General features: G+C 34.0%; 1 protein-coding gene and 1 long non-coding RNA gene across 5 annotated transcripts; one reads left to right on the top strand and one right to left on the bottom strand.

The window, feature by feature from the left end:
* Positions 1-898: 898 nt before the first annotated feature.
* Positions 899-18,294, bottom strand: LOC108327682 (uncharacterized). 4 transcript variants are annotated; one of them, XM_017561366.2, is made up of 24 exons: positions 17,957-18,272; positions 17,325-17,837; positions 16,695-17,198; positions 16,065-16,568; positions 15,435-15,938; positions 14,805-15,308; positions 14,175-14,678; positions 13,545-14,048; positions 13,304-13,418; positions 12,449-12,930; positions 12,201-12,345; positions 9,253-9,734; positions 8,992-9,136; positions 7,809-8,311; positions 7,540-7,681; positions 6,515-7,239; positions 6,093-6,390; positions 4,009-4,181; positions 3,575-3,857; positions 3,227-3,399; positions 2,855-3,137; positions 2,211-2,489; positions 1,788-1,963; positions 899-1,617 (listed from the first exon to the last, which is right to left on the bottom strand). In XM_017561366.2, exons 1-24 carry the CDS (start codon positions 18,224-18,226, stop codon positions 1,141-1,143), a joined length of 8,688 nt encoding a protein of 2,895 aa, XP_017416855.2. In that variant the 5' UTR covers positions 18,227-18,272; the 3' UTR covers positions 899-1,140. The 4 variants fall into 4 exon arrangements, with proteins under 4 accessions (XP_017416855.2, XP_017416856.2, XP_052729494.1 ...); XM_017561367.2 differs by having other exon boundaries at positions 6,515-7,236; positions 17,957-18,271; XM_052873534.1 differs by lacking the exons at positions 899-1,617; positions 1,788-1,963; positions 2,211-2,489; positions 2,855-3,137 and having other exon boundaries at positions 3,291-3,427; positions 17,957-18,292.
* LOC128195559 (uncharacterized) lies at positions 1,838-3,619 on the top strand. Its single transcript, XR_008247209.1, has 2 exons — positions 1,838-1,977; positions 3,207-3,619. It is a non-coding gene; the product is annotated as an uncharacterized LOC128195559 (long non-coding RNA).
* Positions 18,295-18,314: the final 20 nt, after the last annotated feature.

Here is an 18,314-nt window from a genome sequence, read left to right as displayed (position 1 = left end):
TTATATTCTTATAAATATTTAATAAAGTTTTATTGTAATAAATTTGTGTGCACGAGTCAAAATAGTACTTAAAAAATCTTATTTAAGTAAGTATTTAGGTGTAAGAGTTTTTCATGTGAAAAAGATATTGACACTACACCATTGGCCGTGGTTAGTATTTTCAAGTTCTAATTATATCAACAAGTTTTAACAAACAACCAAACATATGACTATATAAAACAAATACAAAAAATAAAAAATAAACAAATATACCGAGAAATTGGAATCAATGAAGTAATTTGTTATAGATTAAAACTAATAAATTATTTGATTCTAGAACTTATTTTCAAAGTTTTATTAAATGAATCTAATTTAGTTAATGTATAATATGGACCGACAAGTTAAACATTCAACGTTTGGTTGATTAAACATCTCTCATTTTTATCTGTTTTCCACCGAGTACATTTTAACTTCTGTTCTGTTTTTTCTATTTTAACTAATATTTTATTTATTTACTCTCTACCCAACAAACAACGTGAAAACAATTATAAGAAATAATTAGATTTAAATAGTGTATTAACCCTGAAAAACACGCGCACCAACACAGCTCGCTATTATTTCCTGACCCACCATTGATTCGTTGAAAGGTACAGGTGGTGGTGTTTGAGCCAGGTATGTTCTTTTTTCCTTCTATGGCAAAATTTTCTCACGTTTCCGTTTGGTTCTCGTGAAAACAAAGTTAAGAAGTGGAATTTCGTCAGTTTGCTCTGTTCTTTCGATGCATTTGTAGTGTCTAATAATTCTTATCAGGTGTCCCTTTGGTACTTGCTTTCTCATTTTTCTTCTCTTCAAAATGTTGTTTACACACACTACTTTATCCTTTCCTTGTGTTCTCAATTATCAGCTATTTGTACCTGTGTTTTGAAATAAATACTAAATCCATAAAAAGAGAATAAGAATACATTACACCGATTAGAAGGATAGTAGATCATCCGTAAGATCAAATTTCAAAACCAATGACAAACCAAACAATACATCAATGAAACAAATCAATCCAATTACTCAAACATAAGAAATAAGCCCTCTAAAATCCCCAACATGAGCATATTATATTTTCAACAGCAGCATGTAGTTGTCTAATGAGCACTTATTTTTTAATTTTTATGATGGTGGTGTCTTGGGGTGTGAAGACTTGCCCGTAATGACTTTCTTCACTTTGGAAATTGAGTGCTTCACCTTTGATCCTACACCTGACAGGATGCCGTGAGATTTTTTGTGCAAAACTTTGGTGCCACTGTCTTGAGAGTCTCTGGATATGACACCAACACTCGATGACGGGCTTATTTTTTCGAATTCTTCTCCTTCTTTTGTGTTGCCCGATGTACCAGTTTCGGCCTCTTGAGTTTCCAGTTTTCCAGTGTCTATATGTTCTGTGATATCTACGGAGACAGATTCAGAGACACCTCCAAGTTTGGCAACTTCACGTTCCTTTCCAAGTTCTTTAGTATCACTACTTGGACTTATTTCTGCAGTCTCCAGTTCTTCTAAATTTGGATGTTTTTTAATGGTCTTCTGGTTATTTGCTTCAGATTGGACTTCGACTTTCTCGTCATTTTCCACGGAGGTGTTGCCTGGCCCCTTTTTTAAATCAAATGTTTGACATAAAATTGCATCAGAACTCAGATATTTGTACGTTGGGAAAATGAAGATTTGGTTTTCTAGACAAACATTAAATTAAGATGTGCAAGTCTGACATGCAATGTGGCATATGTCAGTGTCTAGTTTTATTTATTGAATTGAAGTCAAACCTCGAGAACTTCCATGTTCCTCACAAAATCATTTTCTGGTCTCTGCTCTGCTTTGGAATTGATCACTGCGGGTTGAACATCCTTTTGTATTTTTTCTTGAATGCTTTCATCAACTATCCCAATTCTTACAGATGGTATGGTAGATAAAAAGGAGATGGCTTTATCCACAGATTCATCTGTCATTGTACAAGTAAGATGTTAAACACAATCTACTACCTGAGATTGGCTAATATAATTCATTTTTGGTACATTTATACGTTTTCTTCAAAACTTTTAAATGATTCAAAATGTCATTTAGAATTTTTTTTTCAAGAAACTTAATTTTAGTATTTGTTTTTTGGATTACATCACATTGGGTAAAAGTAAAATAGAAAGTTATCAAAACATAACTACTTTCTGTTTTAAGCTTATGTAATTCAATACCTGTGGCTTCTTTTATATCAGATGCTTCTTCTAGCTTGATTATTCTGCTATCCTTGATTTCTGAATTTTCTATAGTGTATGTGTTTATAACCTGTTCTTGTTCTTCCTCAGCATAACTTGACTTTGAACTGTTTTCAGTTATTTCCATTCCTTCTGAATTTACATTCTCCATGCTAGATTGTGGTGTCTTCTTGCCTTTGGTATATGTCTCTGAAAAATCTTCTTCTGGTTGCATCTCTTCTTGATTACTCTCATCAAGTGTTTTATTTTCGATCAATTCTGCATTGTTTAATGTTTTCGCTTTAAAATCAAACACACTATTCAAGCACAAATGAGATATTAAAAGAGTGATTTACGCAAGGCTACATATGTTTCTATTTTAGTACAACAATGTTCATGTTCTCTTCAAAATTAAAAAGTCCTAGAGCTACAGCAAATTCTTCATGGGGGCACAAAACTACTACTTATATTTTACCATCTACACACAAATGTGAATAATTTTTTTGCCATCTAAGGAAACTATTTTTGTAAGTGGATTAAAAGAATATTTCCTACATCCGAAGTCATGTGCTTGTTTTTCTTTTCAGGTTCTTGTTTTTGGTTATCAAGGCAACTTGTATGGTAAAATTTCAGAACATAATTACCTTCGTTTTTTGTTTTTTCTAACTCCACGCCAGTTGGTTGTTTGGCATCTGTTACTTCCTCTGTGGTCGTTTTGCTTGCATACATGATCCCTAAATTCTCTACCATCTGCAAGTTTACTGTCTTCTGTTCTTTCTTATCATAACTTAATTTTGAACTGTTTTCAGATGCTAAATGGCCTTCCGCTGTTATATAATCTGTAATCAGACTTTGCATGCTAGGTTCGTGTGATTGTTTGTCTGATTTCTCTTCTACTATGTTGATGTTTGCCTTGGTTTCAGGTTCCTATTTAAATAAATACAATATAAGTTTTAATAATAAGTTAAGGAAATAAATGAGTTTTTTTTTTCTCAGCAAATGCAGATGCTGCCAACCTCAACACTAGTGGACATTCTGTCAAGTTCATTTTCTGGAATGCTTCTCAAGTTGTTATCAATTGTGTCTAATGCATCACTGGGAAGTGTTTGTTGCTGTAAGATTTGATCAGTGTCACCTTGGACAGTTGCAGGATCAGGCAATTTTGGCTGGACTTCTTCTTCTGGTGGACCTGTCATTGTTTATCTGAGATTTTTCAACTGCTAAAGTATTACTCTTTATTGATTTTGATAAGCATTGAATCTCAAAAACATAAAATTTCAAATTTCTGTTGTTTAGGGTTTAGGGTTCCAAGGCAAAATGAATCTCACTAAAAGTAATGAAATTTGTGAGTTTTGAGCACATACAGTCTGTTGCTGAATTTAGTAATTTTATTTTTGTCATTTCTTCAATTCCTTTTGCTTCCTCTTCATTGAATATACTATCGTGGATCACTAATTTCTGCTTGGTGTGTGATTTTGGATTCACTTCTTTCTCTATATCACTAATGGCGTTTGCGTTTTCTATCTCTCCATCTGAATACCGATTATCTATGAATGTGGCCTCCTTGTTTAGTGATGCCAGCTGGGATTCTAACTTCTGTTCATTTACCACCCTGGTCTGACATGTATCTTCCTCTACCCCATATACCTGTTTCAGCAAACACTGTGTCAGAGGTTGTAGATGTTCTATTTCATGATAAGAAATAATGTCCTTTGTGTGTGAATGATCAAATAGTTGTACAAGTGTGAAAATGAAAGGTTTTATTTTTCTGCTTTTGTTTGTTGTAGTTTGCTCACACCTCAGGAATATGTTTTTGCATATTAAATTCATAGTGTGGCATCTTCACTTCTTTGATATGCGTCTCAGCATATTCTTCTCGTGGTTGAATCTCTTCTTGACAACATTCATTAATTGCATAATTTTTGACTGATGTGCTGGACATTGTTTGCATTCCTTTATCTTCAGCCACACCTATTGTTGTAGATATGAGATATTGAAATAAACAATTTTGTGAGAATAGAGAAACAATTATTGTTTTCTGATTATGTTTGGGTGAGTTTACACTTGGATAACTAAAGGGAGAAAATAAATATTATATTGATCACAATAATGATAATTGCATACTCAACTCCTCTATTTATAGCAATCACATTCTCTTAAAAAGGGAAATAAAGTCATCTGGAATGAATGTATAGATTCTGGGAATATTTTCTTAGTTACTAATGATATTAGGATATTTTTATTGTAATAATCCCCTGTTTACAACATTTACCACTCAACATATTCATCTATTTTAACAATGATGATCATAAAGGTAATAAATAAACAACTATTTTGAAGAGAACAACTATAACATTACAATTTCATGGTTGACAGGATCACCAGAATTACAGAAAACCTTCAAGACAGGTTCTTGAAAGACTTTCTTTAGAAAACAGAACAGTTGTCAATGTGATTGGATTACAACAATGCCTCCTAGGTACAAAGGTCTTTTGAGAGGACCTTAGCTCTCCCAAAACCCCTTTTCCTCCAGAACTCCAAAAACTCCTAACAACAACCTAAACACAGACCATATAGACTAGTATGTTACAATCTATAACAGTTACAAGATGTTATAACTAACTCCTTTATTTATTTCTTCTAGTATAGACTTTCCCACTGAACCTATTTATTAAGAAGTGAACTTTAAGCTTAACTTAATCCCGAAGAAACGGCTTATAAGGTGAGGTTTGCACCCACTTATATATATTCTAAATTGGCCTTATTTCTAGGCAATATGAGACTTCCAAGACATCCCCTCATACCGAGGTATATACATTTCGAGCGTGAGACTTGACATTAAAGGATGATGCGATAGCTGTTCGATAGGGGTGGAAGTTGGAACAATATGCGCAATACAAAACAATGCTCACTAGGATAGACTTTTACAATGGTTTTTATACCATGTTTAGAAGTGGATTTTAAGCCTAACTCAACCTTACAAAACCGACTTGTTCTAACAATGTTGGAAGTCCCACATTGACTAAAAATAAGACCAATTTAGAATATGTAAGTGCGTGCAAACCACACCTTACAAGTCGGTTTTATAGGGTTACGTTAGGTTTAAAGTCTATTTCTTAACATCAAAGCCTATTATAACGAAATTTGCTATTTGTTGGGCATATTGTTCTACTCGATATCGGATCACTATCGGACCAGCCAATAATGTCTTGTCCAACACACGAGATGTATATACCTCAGCGTGAGGGGTGTGTGTGTTGGAAGTTCTACATCAACTATAGATAAGGTCAGTTTAGAATATATAAGTTGGTGCAAACCTCACATACAAGTCGGTTTTGTAGGGTTGAATTAGGCTTAAAGTTCACATTACATAAAACCTTCAAGACAGGTTCTTGAAAGACTTTATTCAGAACAGAACAGTTTTGTGAATGTGACAGGATTACAACAATGCCTCCTAGTTACAAAGGTCTTTCGAGAGGACCTTAGCTCTCCAAAACCCCTTTTCCTCAAAACCTCCTAAAACAACCTAAACATAGACCGTATATACTAGTTTGTTACAACCTGTTATGGCTACAGGAGGTTATAACTACCTCCTTTATTTATTTCTTCTAGTATAGATTTCCCACTGAACCTATCAATGGAATACATTGAACTCAACTAAACACAATAACTAAGATACTAGGAAGGGTAATAAGAACTTTATGCTTCAATTTCCATTAAGATTGTGTATGTTCCTTTAAAACAAGTTTAAGAATCTTCTTCATAGCATGGCAAAATTACTACTTAAACTCACATAGAGTGAAAAAAAGTGTTTGTCATCTAAAACAAGTGCGTTTTCATTATCAGGTCATATTCTATGCTAAAATTTCAGAATACAATCACCTTCAGTTTCTGATTTTTTTATCTCCACATCAGTCAGTTGTTTGGAGTGTATTCCTTTTGCTCTGATTTCACTGGCATCCTTAATCTCTAAAAACTCCTCCAAGTGTGATTCTAGTTTCTTCTGTCCATCAAGGTCAACATCATCACTTAATTCTTTATTGCTTTCTGATGTCGTATGTCTTTCAACTATTATATAGTTTGTAATGAAACTTTGATCCCTCGATTCTTTTGATTGATGGTCTGCCTGTTCTTCTTTCACTAAGTCATCATTTGCCTTGGTTTCCGGTTGTTTAGATTCCTATACAATATTTACAATATGAGTATACTTGTATAACATGTTAAGAAAATAAATTATATCTTTTTGTTCATAGCAAGCTAATATGTATGTAATTTTTTACTTCTTTACTTCAATACCGCCTAACCTCAACAACTATAGACTTTCTATCAAGTTCAATTTCTGTCATACAGCTCTTGGCATTACTAATCACTTCTATTTCATCATCATGCAGTGTTTGTTGCTGTGACATTTGATCAATATCTTCTTGGACAGATGTTGGAGTGGGCAATGTGTGTTGTATTTCTTCCTCTGCTAACTGTTTCTCTATTGATTCTTCAATATCCTCTGCTTCTTCTAATTTGTCAGGATAAGATGTAATGTTTGTTTCTGTGTTCGCCTTTGTATTGCGCTGTGGTGTCTGCACATCTTTGTTCAAGTTCTCTGTAAATTTTTCTGGACTAATCTCATCAAGTCCTTCATTGCCATTTGATGATGAATTGAGCCTTGTTATCAAGGCTTTATCTTCTGGCTCACCTATTGTTGTGCTGATGTCTTTGTCTTGTAACTGTGTTTTTGTTGATTCTTCGATCCCTATTTTTTCTTCTTCTTGTTCAAATTTGTCATCATCCTTGTTTCCTGATTTCTCTTTAGGCTGAGATGTTGGAACCTCTTCTTGTTCCTCAGTGTCATTTGTGGTCTCTATTTTTTCCCTATCCTCAGTAAAATACTGTGGTGTCTGCACCTCTTTGTTAACTTTCTTAATAAATTCTTCTTGTGGCTGTCTCTTTTCTTGACTCACACTAACCGCTTCCTTTTCAACAGATACTGTGTCAGGCATTGGTTGGAGAGAGTCATCTTCAAGCACACCTGCTATAGAACAATAAATATTCAAAGGATTCATTTACACATTGGCTGCATATATTACTATTTTAATACAGTAATTTTGTCCCAGGGCCAAAAAAGACTCCCATGTTGGCCCAAAAGTTTCATATACTTATTTATCATCCTCATATAGTTGAGTAAAACTGTTTGTGTCATCTCATAATGCTAATTTTTTTTATTCTTATGCGGATTAAATAATTTTTGTTTCAGGTAAAGTCATGTGTTTATTTTTATTTTCCTTGCTTAAATATACACTTCGGCATCTACAAAATTTCTGAACACGATTACCTTTGGTTTCTGACTTTGGCATCTCCAAATCAGTCAATTGGTTGACATCTATTCCTTCCTCTGCTCTGTTTTCACTTTCATCCTTGTTTAAATTCTCTCTTACTCTGTCAAAATTGTCCTTGGTTTCTACTTTTTCACTTTTCTGGTGAATATATACAAGTATAAGTATAAAATTTGCATAAGAGGTTGCAATAGTAAATGATTTTTGTTTGTTCACAGCAAGCAAATATATATGTAAATTTTTATTTGTTTACTCACTAATGCCTAACCTGGACAACAATGGCCTTTTCATGAAGTTCAATTTCTGGGATGTAGCTCAGCTTGGCATTATGAATCACTTCTGATTCATTAATATGCAATGTTTCTTGGTGCAGAATTTGGTTAGTATCACCTTGGACAAAGCCAGGAGGGGGTGATCTTCTCTGGATTTCTTCCTCCTCCACTGAGTGTGTTTTTGTTGCTTCTTCAATTTCTTTTTCCTTTTCCTTTTGGTTGAATATATCCTCAATCCCTTCTTTTTCTTCTGCATGAGATGTCCCTTCTTTTTTTTCTGCATTAGATGTTGAATTTTTGTCCTTTTCCTCAGCCTCATTATTGATGTTTATTTCTGCACTTCCCTCTGTAATATATTCTTGGCTTTGCACCTCTTTGATAGATTTGTCTGAAACCTCTGCTTCTTGCTGTTTGTCTTGTTGACTATTCTTCTCAACTGCTTCAGTTCTAAGCAAAACTGCATTGGCTGTTGGTTTCAGAGTTTCATCTTTTGGCACACCTGAATGTTATGAAACTGAGTTATTGAGAGTAATCATGTACACAAAGATTGCATATGTTACTGAACATTGGAGATCCTACATTGACTAGTTACATGATCAAATTATATCGTAAAAAGGATGCAAACCTCAGTTTATTAACTTGTATTGTAAGGTTGAGTTAGGCTTAAAATCCAATTCCTAATATAGTATCAAAACCTATCTTAGCAAGAGTTGTTGAACCTATTGTATCACATGCTATCGAATCACCCAAAAATATCTAATTCTAAGTCAAGATGTCTAGTCCTTGGCATATGCTCATTATACTAACTATATAAATAAGTGCAAAGTTCATTTTAGCGGTCCATTTTGGAGGCTTGAGTTTAGCTTAATTCATATTCTAAGAATGTGTAAGTCATGTTTATATTCTCTAGACAACTAATAGAGTCCCAGTGCCTCGAAAGGCTCCCATATTGGGCCAAAGAATTACTATATACATGTTATCATCCGCATATAGTAGTGAGCAAAACTGCTAGTGTCATCTAAGGACACTTGCTTTTAAATATTTATGCACATTAAATAATATTTTGTGCATGCAAAGTTGTGTTGGTTTTTATTTTCGTTGTACAAATATACTATTGGAGTTTGTCTTCTGGTTCTTATTTTTGAGTCAATCAATTATAAAATTTCAAAACTAAGTTACCTTTGATTTCTGACTTTACGATCTTTACATCAGCCAATTTTTCAGCATCTGTTTCTTCCTTTGCTATGATTTCACTTGCATCATTGGTGCCTAAATTCTCTGTTACAATGCTGACATTGTTCTTGGTCTCAGGTTTTTCAGTTTCCTGGTTGAATTTATAATATAAAAATTGTATAACAAGTTAGGAAAATGAATGATTTTTAGTTTGTCCAAAGGAGATCTTGCGTTTGTAAATTTTTACAGACACCAGTGAGGCCTAACCTGAACGACAGTGGACTTTCTGTCAAGTTCAATTTCTGGTATGCAGCTCTGCTCAACATAATCAATAACTTCTGGCTCATCAACTAGCAGTAATTCTTGCTGAGAGATTTGATCAGTGTCGCCTTGAACAAAGGCAGGAGTGGGTGATCTTATCTGGACTTCTTCCTCAGGTAATTGCACTTTGTTCGTTTCTTCATTACCTTTAGCTTCTTCCACTTGACCAAAATTTTCATCACCCTCAGTCCCTTGGTTTACTTCAGCATGAGATGTTTGAACCTTGTCATGTTCATCAGTATAGCTATTGGTCTTTATTTCTGTAGTGTCCGTAGCAACATATTGTGATGATTGTTCATCTTTGTTAGATTTTTTCTCTGTAATGTCTTCTTCGATCTTTATCTCTTTTTGATTAATGTCGTCAACTGTTTCAATTGCTGCTGCCACTTCTATTGGTTGAGGAACTTCATCCTCTGGCACCTCTGTGTCTGCAAAAATGAGATATTGAAAGCAATATTTAACTTGAATCTAACCATTGAAATGAATGCATAAACTCTTACGGAAACTAAAATAGTCTTAGGTGCCACAAAAAGATTCCATAATCACAGTGCCATAAAAAAGACCTCGTGTTTGGCCAAAGAATTACTATATACATTGTGTCATGCACATTGACTAAAACATCTTCTATCATCTAAAGACACTTTTCCAATTTTTGTACATTAAATAATATTTATGCATATAAAGTTATGTTTTTTTGTTTTTATTTTCTCTATGAATATATTTGTTAGATATTTCCCATTCAGTTTATTATATTTCTGTTATTAAAGATATAAAGGGCTTAGATTCATTTCTTTGTATTTTCCTATTTATATTGATCTGCAACCCTACATGCTTCATAAACATTAGGGATTCAACCTATGTCTCTTTCACTTTTATTTCAAAATGGTATGTAGTGCTAGGGTTAATCTTGCCTCCCTGGTAAACCCACTGTTCGCTGGTGCTAAATTTTTATTTTTTATTTTTCTGAAAACTTTGTTATTTCCAGCATTGTTTTTAGTTTTCTTTTTCCACCCATTCTCACAAGCTTGGTCACGGAATTGACCATGTTATGCATTACATGGTCATCCTTCTCAATCTTCTATGGTTGCCCTAGTTGCTCCCTTGCCATTATCTGATCCTTCAGAATAGGATGCTATTTTCAATGAATTTCTCAAATGATATGAGGATCTTCGTAACTCTTGGTTCCATGAATTTTGTTGTACACACAGGTACATCATTTGCTAGCCTCACTCATTCCAACTCTCTTAGTCCTAGAGTTGTTGTCTCAGGTGCCATAGATCGCATTACTAGTAATAAATTGTTTTTCTCTTCTTTGACTACTTTGGGTTATTTACCTTTTGTTACCATGGCCAATGGCTCTAGGGCCTCCTCACATCTTGTTGGTATTATTTATGATAGGATATAATATAATAGGTTATAATGGGTAATAGGTGTGTAGGAGAGAGAAAACAGTTTAGGAATTAATTGTTGTTGGGTAGTTAGAAGTGGGTTGACTATATAAGAAGGCAAGGGGGGTCTGGTAGAGGAAACAACTTTTGAGTATTCTTTTGTAAAGACAGGAACATTTGTCCTGTGGAGAGGGATTAGGCTCCCTGGGTTTTGCCATTTGTGTACATGGTTTGAATAGTCAACATAGAAACCCATTCTTTTTACCATTTGAGTTCTTGATTGTGAGTGATTGTTTTAGATATGTTTCATACCCAGAAACCTATCAATTGGTCCGACCTGCCAGATATCCTTAGGAGAGGAGTGTCAGATCTTTGGAGGGAAGGATGGATGGAAGAATAAATGCCCTGGAGGGAAGGATGAATTCTGTGAAGAGGTGGGCCATCTAATAGAGAAGGGAGCTAGCAGAATGGAGAAGAAATATGCAAGAAATGAGAGAAATGCTGCAAGAAATCAAGATCCACATAAAGGGCTTAGAAAGAAGTGAGAAATCTGTCATGAAAGGATAGAAGGAGGGTTCAGAAGAAGAGCTGGAGGAAGATAGGGGTGAACAGACCTGGAGGAAGCTCGTAGCAAGGTTGTCAAACACGAGAGTTTACGTAAACTCGTGAGAGTCCAGTAAAGTTGACTCGTAAACTCATAAGAGTTTACTTTACATAAAAAAAAATATTAGTTCATAGATGGTGCTTAAATCTAGATATGTCTCCACTTCTCAAAACATTTTTACTTCTACTTTTAACTGAGAAAGATACTTAGATTAACTTGTACTGAATTTGATGCATTTCTGGACATAATGAGATAAAAATTTTCACTACAAATAGAAAAAAAATAAAATGTCAGAGCATAAAATGTTGTAGCAGCAAGGGTTTTTCAACAGTGCAGGGAACTTTATTTTTGAAAAATTAAATAAATGGTGCAGTGTTGTAAAATGAAACCCATTAATATTGTGCTATGAAATACTTTGCTGTTAAAACATAAAATCAATTTCTATAGTTTCTGTGGTGACATATTCTGGTGTTTTCACATCTTTGTTAGATTTCTGTGTAACATCTGCTTGTGGTTGTATCACTTGTTGACTACCCTCATCAATTGCTTCGGTTACTTTTAATACTATGTTTGCTATTAGTTGCAGAGCTTCATCTTTTGGCACACCTGTTATTATACACGTGTTATGGAAATCAATCATTTACATAAAGCCTGCTTTTCTTACTCTTTTAAGACAAGTATATGTTCTCTTGTATTTGCATGAAGAGTTGTTAGTTCTGTTATGATCCTCATATAGTAGTGTAGCAACTAAAATTGTTTGTGCATGTGAATTCAATAATTTTTTTTCTGTCATTTAAAGTCATGATTTTAAGTTTATTTTCCTAGCATGAATATAACCTTTGTTATTTTTTCATTTATGGTTTTGAGTCATGTTTGCTTCTAAAACTTGAACACTTAATTACCTTTGATCTCTGAATTTGGTATCTCCACATTAGTCAATTGTTTGACATATGCTCCTTCCTCTGCCTGAACTTCAATTGCATCTTTGTTGTCTAAATCCTCTGCTCCGGTACTGATGTTGTCCTTGATTTCTGGATTGTTAGTTTCCTGGAGGAATATATGCACCGTAATATAAGTATAATATTTGTTTGTTCAGATGAAGCTTGACATACATGTAAATTTCTGCTCTTTTACTTCAGTCATGGCTTACCTGAACAACAGTGGACTTTCCATCAAGTTCGATTTCAGGTATGGATCTGTGCTTGTCATTATCAAGAACTTCTGATTCATCAATTTTCACTGTTTCTTGCTGCAAAGTTTGACCACTATCACCTTGGACAAAGGCAGGAGTGGGAGAACTTGTCTGGAATTCTTCCTCTGGGTTCTGAGTTTTGGTTTTTTCTTCAATCCCGTTTGCTTTTTCTTCATGTAATTTTGCACCATCCCCAGTTCCTTCTTGTTCCTTGGCAGGAGATGTTTCAACTGTGTCATGTTCCTTAGTACAATTATTGGTGTTTATTTCTGCAGTCTTCTCAGTAATAGCAAATTTCTTAATTAGCACCTCCTTGTTAGATTCATCTGCAGTCTCCTCAGTAATATCTTTTTTTTGCTGTGTCTCTTGTTTACCACTCTCCTCAACTGCTTCAGTTCTGACCAGTTCCGCATTGGCTATTGGTTTCAGAGCTCCATCTTCTGGCACACATTATTTTATAATATTGAGATATTGAAAGCAATCATTTACACAAATACTGCATATCTTACTATTTAAGTACGTATCAAAGTTCTCTTGAAAACTAATATAGTCAGAATTCCAAAAAAGCTCCCTTATTCGGTGAAATAATTACTATGTCGGTTATCATCAACATATAGTATTCAGTAAAGTAATCTCCCATCGAATGACACTAGCTTTTTTTTTTCCTTTCATCATTTTAGGTGGTTTGAATAATGTTTCAATCAAATATCCCGTGCTTATTTTTATTTTCCTGGCATGAATATACACTTTCTGTTTGCTGCTTGGGTTAGAATTTTCAATCCAAGTCATTTCTAAAATTCAAAAAGTTATTACCTTCAATTTTTGGCTTTGGCATCTCTGAATCAGTCAACTTTTTGGCATCTATTTCTTTCTTTACTCTGATTTCAGTTGCATCCTTTTTGTACAAGCTCTCTGATACTTCAGTTTCCTGGTTGAATTTATACAATATAAGTAAAAAAATTTCTAACAGGTTATAAAAATAAACAATTTTTGTTTGTTCAGAGCAAGGAAATGTATAGTAAATTTTTACTTGTCTACTTCAATAATGCCTAACCTGAAAAACAACGGCCTTTCCATCCAGTTCAATTTCTGGTATGTAGCTCTGCTTTGCATTATCCATCACTTTTGATTCATCAGCATGCATTGTTTCTAGATATGGAATTTGATTAGTATCACCTATGACAGAGGCAGGACCATGTGTCTGGACTTCTTCCTCCTCTGATTGTGTATTTGTTGTTTCTTCAATTAATTTTTCTTTTTCCGCTTGTTTGAATATATCCTCAATCCCTTCTTTTTCTTTGGCATGATGTGTTGGATTTTGGTTCTTTTCCTCAGCATAATCAGTGATATTTATTTCTACATTTTCGTCAGTAACATATTCTGGAGTTTGCACCTTTTTGTTAGATTTGTCTGTAATATCTGCTTCTAGCTGTTTGTCTTGTTCACCACTCTCATCATTCAGTTGTGTGGTGTCTGTTTTTTCATTTTCTCTGATTTCAGTTTCTTCCTTGTCCAAATTCTCAATTACTCTGTTGACATTCTCTGATACTTCAGTTTCCTGGTTGAATTTATACAATATAAGTAAAAAAATTTCTAACAGGTTATAAAAGTAAACAATTTTTGTTTGTTCACAGCAAGGAAATGTATAGTAAATTTTTACTTGTCTACTTCAATAATGCCTAACCTGAAAAACACTGGCCTTTCCATCCAGTTCAATTTCTGGTATGGAGATCTGCTTTGTATTATCGATCACTTTTGATTCATCACCATGCATTGTTTCTTGATGTGGAATTTGATTAGTATCACCTATGACAAAGGCAGGACCATGTGTCTGGACTTCTTCCTCCTCTGATTGTGTATTTGTTGTTTGTTCAACTAATTTTTCTTTTTCCTCTTGTTTGAATATATCCTCAATCCCTTCTTTCTCTTTGGCATGATCGGTTGGATTTTGGTTCTTTTCCTCAGCATAATCAGTGATGTTTATTTCTACATTTTCATCAGTAACATATTCTGGAGTTTGCACCTTTTTGTTAGATTTGTCTGTAATATCTGCTTCTAGCTGTTTGTCTTGTTCACCACTCTCCTCATTCAGTTGTGTGGTGTCTGTTTTTTCATTTTCTCTGATTTCAGTTTCTTCCTTGGCCAAATTCTCGATTACGCTTTTGACATTCTCTGATACTTCAGTTTCCTGGTTGAATTTATACAATATAAGTAAAAAAATTTCTAACAGGTTATAAAAGTAAACAATTTTTGTTTGTTCACAGCAAGGAAATGTATAGTAAATTTTTACTTGTCTACTTCAATAATGCCTAACCTGAAAAACAATGGCCTTTCCATCCAGTTGAATTTCTGGTATGTAGCTCTGCTTTGCATTATCCATCACTTTTGATTCATCATTATGCATTGTTTCTTGATGTGGAATTTGATTAGTATCATCTATGACAAAGGCAGGACCATGTGTCTGGACTTCTTCCTCCTCTGATTGTGTATTTGTTGTTTGTTCAATTAATTTTTCTTTTTCCGCTTGTTTGAATATATCCTCAATCCCTTCTTTCTCTTTGGCATGATGTGTTGGATTTTGGTTCTTTTCCTCAGCATAATAAGTGATGTTTATTTCTACATTTTCATCAGTAACATATTCTGGAGTTTGCTCCTTTTCGTTAGATTTGTCTGTAATATCTGCTTCTAGCTGTTTGTCTTGTTCACCACTCTCCTCATTCAGTTGTGTGGTGTCTGTTTTTTCATTTTCTTTGATTTCAGTTTCTTCCTTGTCCAAATTCTCGATTACGCTTTTGACATTCTCTGATACTTCAGTTTCCTGGTTGAATTTATACAATATAAGTAAAAAATTTTCTAACAGGTTATAAAAGTAAACAATTTTTGTTTGTTCACAGCAAGGAAATGTATAGTAAATTTTTACTTGTCTACTTCAATAATGCCTAACCTGAAAAACAATGGCCTTTCCATCCAGTTGAATTTCAGTTATGTAGCTCTGCTTTGCATTATCGATTACTTTTGATTCATCATTATGCATTGTTTCTTGATGTGGTATTTGATTAGTATCACCTATGACAAAGGCAGGACCATGTGTCTGGACTTCTTCCTCCTCTGATTGTGTATTTGTTGTTTGTTCAATTAATTTTTCTTTTTCCTCTTGTTTGAATATATCCTCAATCCCTTCTTTCTCTTTGGCATGATCTGTTGGATTTTGGTTCTTTTCCTCAGCATAATCAGTGATGTTTATTTCTACATTTTCATCAGTAACATATTCTGGAGTTTGCACCTTTTCGTTAGATTTGTCTGTAATATCTGCTTCTAGCTGTTTGTCTTGTTCACCACTCTCCTCATTCAGTTGTGTGGTGTCTGTTTTTTCATTTTCTCTGATTTCAGTTTCTTCCTTGTCCAAATTCTCGATTACGCTTTTGACATTCTCTGATACTTCAGTTTCCTGGTTGAATTTATACAATATAAGTAAAAGAATTTCTAACAGGTTATAAAAGTAAACAACTTTTTTTTGTTTACAGCAAGGTAGTGTATAGTAAATTTTTACTTGTCTACTTCAATAATGCCTAACCTGAAAAACAATGGGCTTTCCATCGAGTTCAATTTCTGGTATGTAGCTCTGCTTTGCATTATCGATCACTTTTGATTCATCACCATGCATTGTTTCTTGATGTGGAATTTGATTAGTATCACCTATGACAAAGGCAGGACCATGTGTCTGGACTTCTTCCTCCTCTGATTGTGTATTTGTTGTTTGTTCAATTAATTTTTCTTTTTCCTCTTGTTTGAATATATCCTCAATCCCTTCTTTCTCTTTGGCATGATCTGTTGGATTTTGGTTCTTTTCCTCAGCATAATCAGTGATGTTTATTTCTACATTTTCATCAGTAACATATTCTGGAGTTTGCACCTTTTTGTTAGATTTGTCTGTAATATCTGCTTCTAGCTGTTTGTCTTGTTCACCACTCTCCTCATTCAGTTGTGTGGTGTCTGTTTTTTCATTTTCTCTGATTTCAGTTTCCTCCTTGTCCAAATTCTCGATTACGCTTTTGACATTCTCTGATACTTCAGTTTCCTGGTTGAAATTATACAATATAAGTAAAAACATTTCTAACAGGTTATAAAAGTAAACAATTTTTGTTTGTTCACAGCAAGGAAATGTATAGGAAATTTTTACTTGTCTACTTCAATAATGCCTAACCTGAAAAACAATGGGCTTTCCATCGAGTTCAATTTCTGGTATGTAGCTCTGCTTTGCATTATCCATCACTTTTGATTCATCAGCATGCATTGTTTCTTGATGTGGAATTTGATTAGTATCACCTATGACAAAGGCAGGACCATGTGTCTGGACTTCTTCCTCCTCTGATTGTGTATTTGTTGTTTGTTCAATTAATTTTTCTTTTTCCTCTTGTTTGAATATATCCTCAATCCCTTCTTTCTCTTTGGCATGATCTGTTGGATTTTGGTTCTTTTCCTCAGCATAATCAGTGATGTTTATTTCTACATTTTCATCAGTAACATATTCTGGAGTTTGCACCTTTTTGTTAGATTTGTCTGTAATATCTGCTTCTAGCTGTTTGTCTTGTTCACCACTCTCCTCATTCAGTTGTGTGGTGTCTGTTTTTTCATTTTCTCTGATTTCAGTTTCCTCCTTGTCCAAATTCTCGATTACGCTTTTGACATTCTCTGATACTTCAGTTTCCTGGTTGAAATTATACAATATAAGTAAAAACATTTCTAACAGGTTATAAAAGTAAACAATTTTTGTTTGTTGACAGCAAGGAAATGTATAGGAAATTTTTACTTGTCTACTTCAATAATGCCTAACCTGAAAAACAATGGGCTTTCCATCGAGTTCAATTTCTGGTATGCAGCTCTGCTTTGCATTATCCATCACTTTTGATTCATCAGCATGCATTGTTTCTTGATGTGGAGTTTGATTAGTATCACCTATGACAAAGGCAGGAGCATGTGTCTGGACTTCTTCCTCCTCTGATTGTGTATTTGTTGTTTGTTCAATTAATTTTTCTTTTTCCTCTTGTTTGAATATATCCTCAATCCCTTCTTTCTCTTTGGCATGATGTGTTGGATTTTGGTTCTTTTCCTCAGCATAATCAGTGATGTTTATTTCTACATTTTCGTCAGTTAGATATCCTGGAGTTTGCACCTTTGTGTTAGATTTGTCTGTAATATCTGCTTCTAGTTGTTTGTCTTGTTGATCACTCTCCTCATTCAGTTGCGTGGTGTCTGTTTTTTCATTTTCTATGATTTCAGTTTCTTCCTTGTCCAAATTCTCCATTACTCTGTTGACATTGTGCTTGATTTCAAATACTTCAATTTCCTAATTGAATTCATTCAATATAAGTAAAAGATTTGTGTAATAGATTGCAAAAATGAATTTGCTTTTTTTCACAGCAGTACGTTTGTAAATTTTTACTGTTTACTTCACGAATGCCTAACCTGAACAGCAGTGGGATTTCTGTCATGTGCAAATTCTGGTATGCAGCTTTGTTTGGCGGTAGCAATCACATTTGATTCTTTAAAATGGAATGCTTGTTGCTCCTGAGTTATATCAGTATGACTTTTGACAAAGGTAGGAGTGGGTGATGTTGTGTGGACTTCTTCCTGTGGTGTTTGCATTCCTGTTACTTCGTCAATCTTTATTTCTTCTTCCCTTTGATTGAATTTTCTGTTGTCTTGAATCTCTTCTGTTAGAAATATAAGAAACATCTGAAGATATTATCTTTTAGAATATTACCTGTATCTTAGATAATCTCTTTAGATTTATTCTTCTTTTATAGTTTGATTTATTTCATCA

Source organism: Vigna angularis, chromosome 2 (genome assembly GCF_016808095.1).
Source record: "Vigna angularis cultivar LongXiaoDou No.4 chromosome 2, ASM1680809v1, whole genome shotgun sequence".
NCBI lineage: Eukaryota > Viridiplantae > Streptophyta > Magnoliopsida > Fabales > Fabaceae > Vigna > Vigna angularis.
Note: the sequence above shows the minus strand (reverse complement) of the source record. Positions and strands in the feature narration are given on the sequence as shown.

Coding starts and splice junctions, on each gene's coding strand:
- LOC108327682 (XM_017561366.2), bottom strand. CDS start 18,226: ATGTTTCTTATATTTCTAACAGAAGAGATTCAAGACAACAGAAAATTC. Junction 17,838..17,956: donor GAAATCCCACTGCTGTTCAG/GTTAGGCATTCG, acceptor GAATTCAATTAG/GAAATTGAAGTATTTGAAAT. Junction 14,679..14,804: donor GAAAGGCCATTGTTTTTCAG/GTTAGGCATTAT, acceptor AAATTCAACCAG/GAAACTGAAGTATCAGAGAA.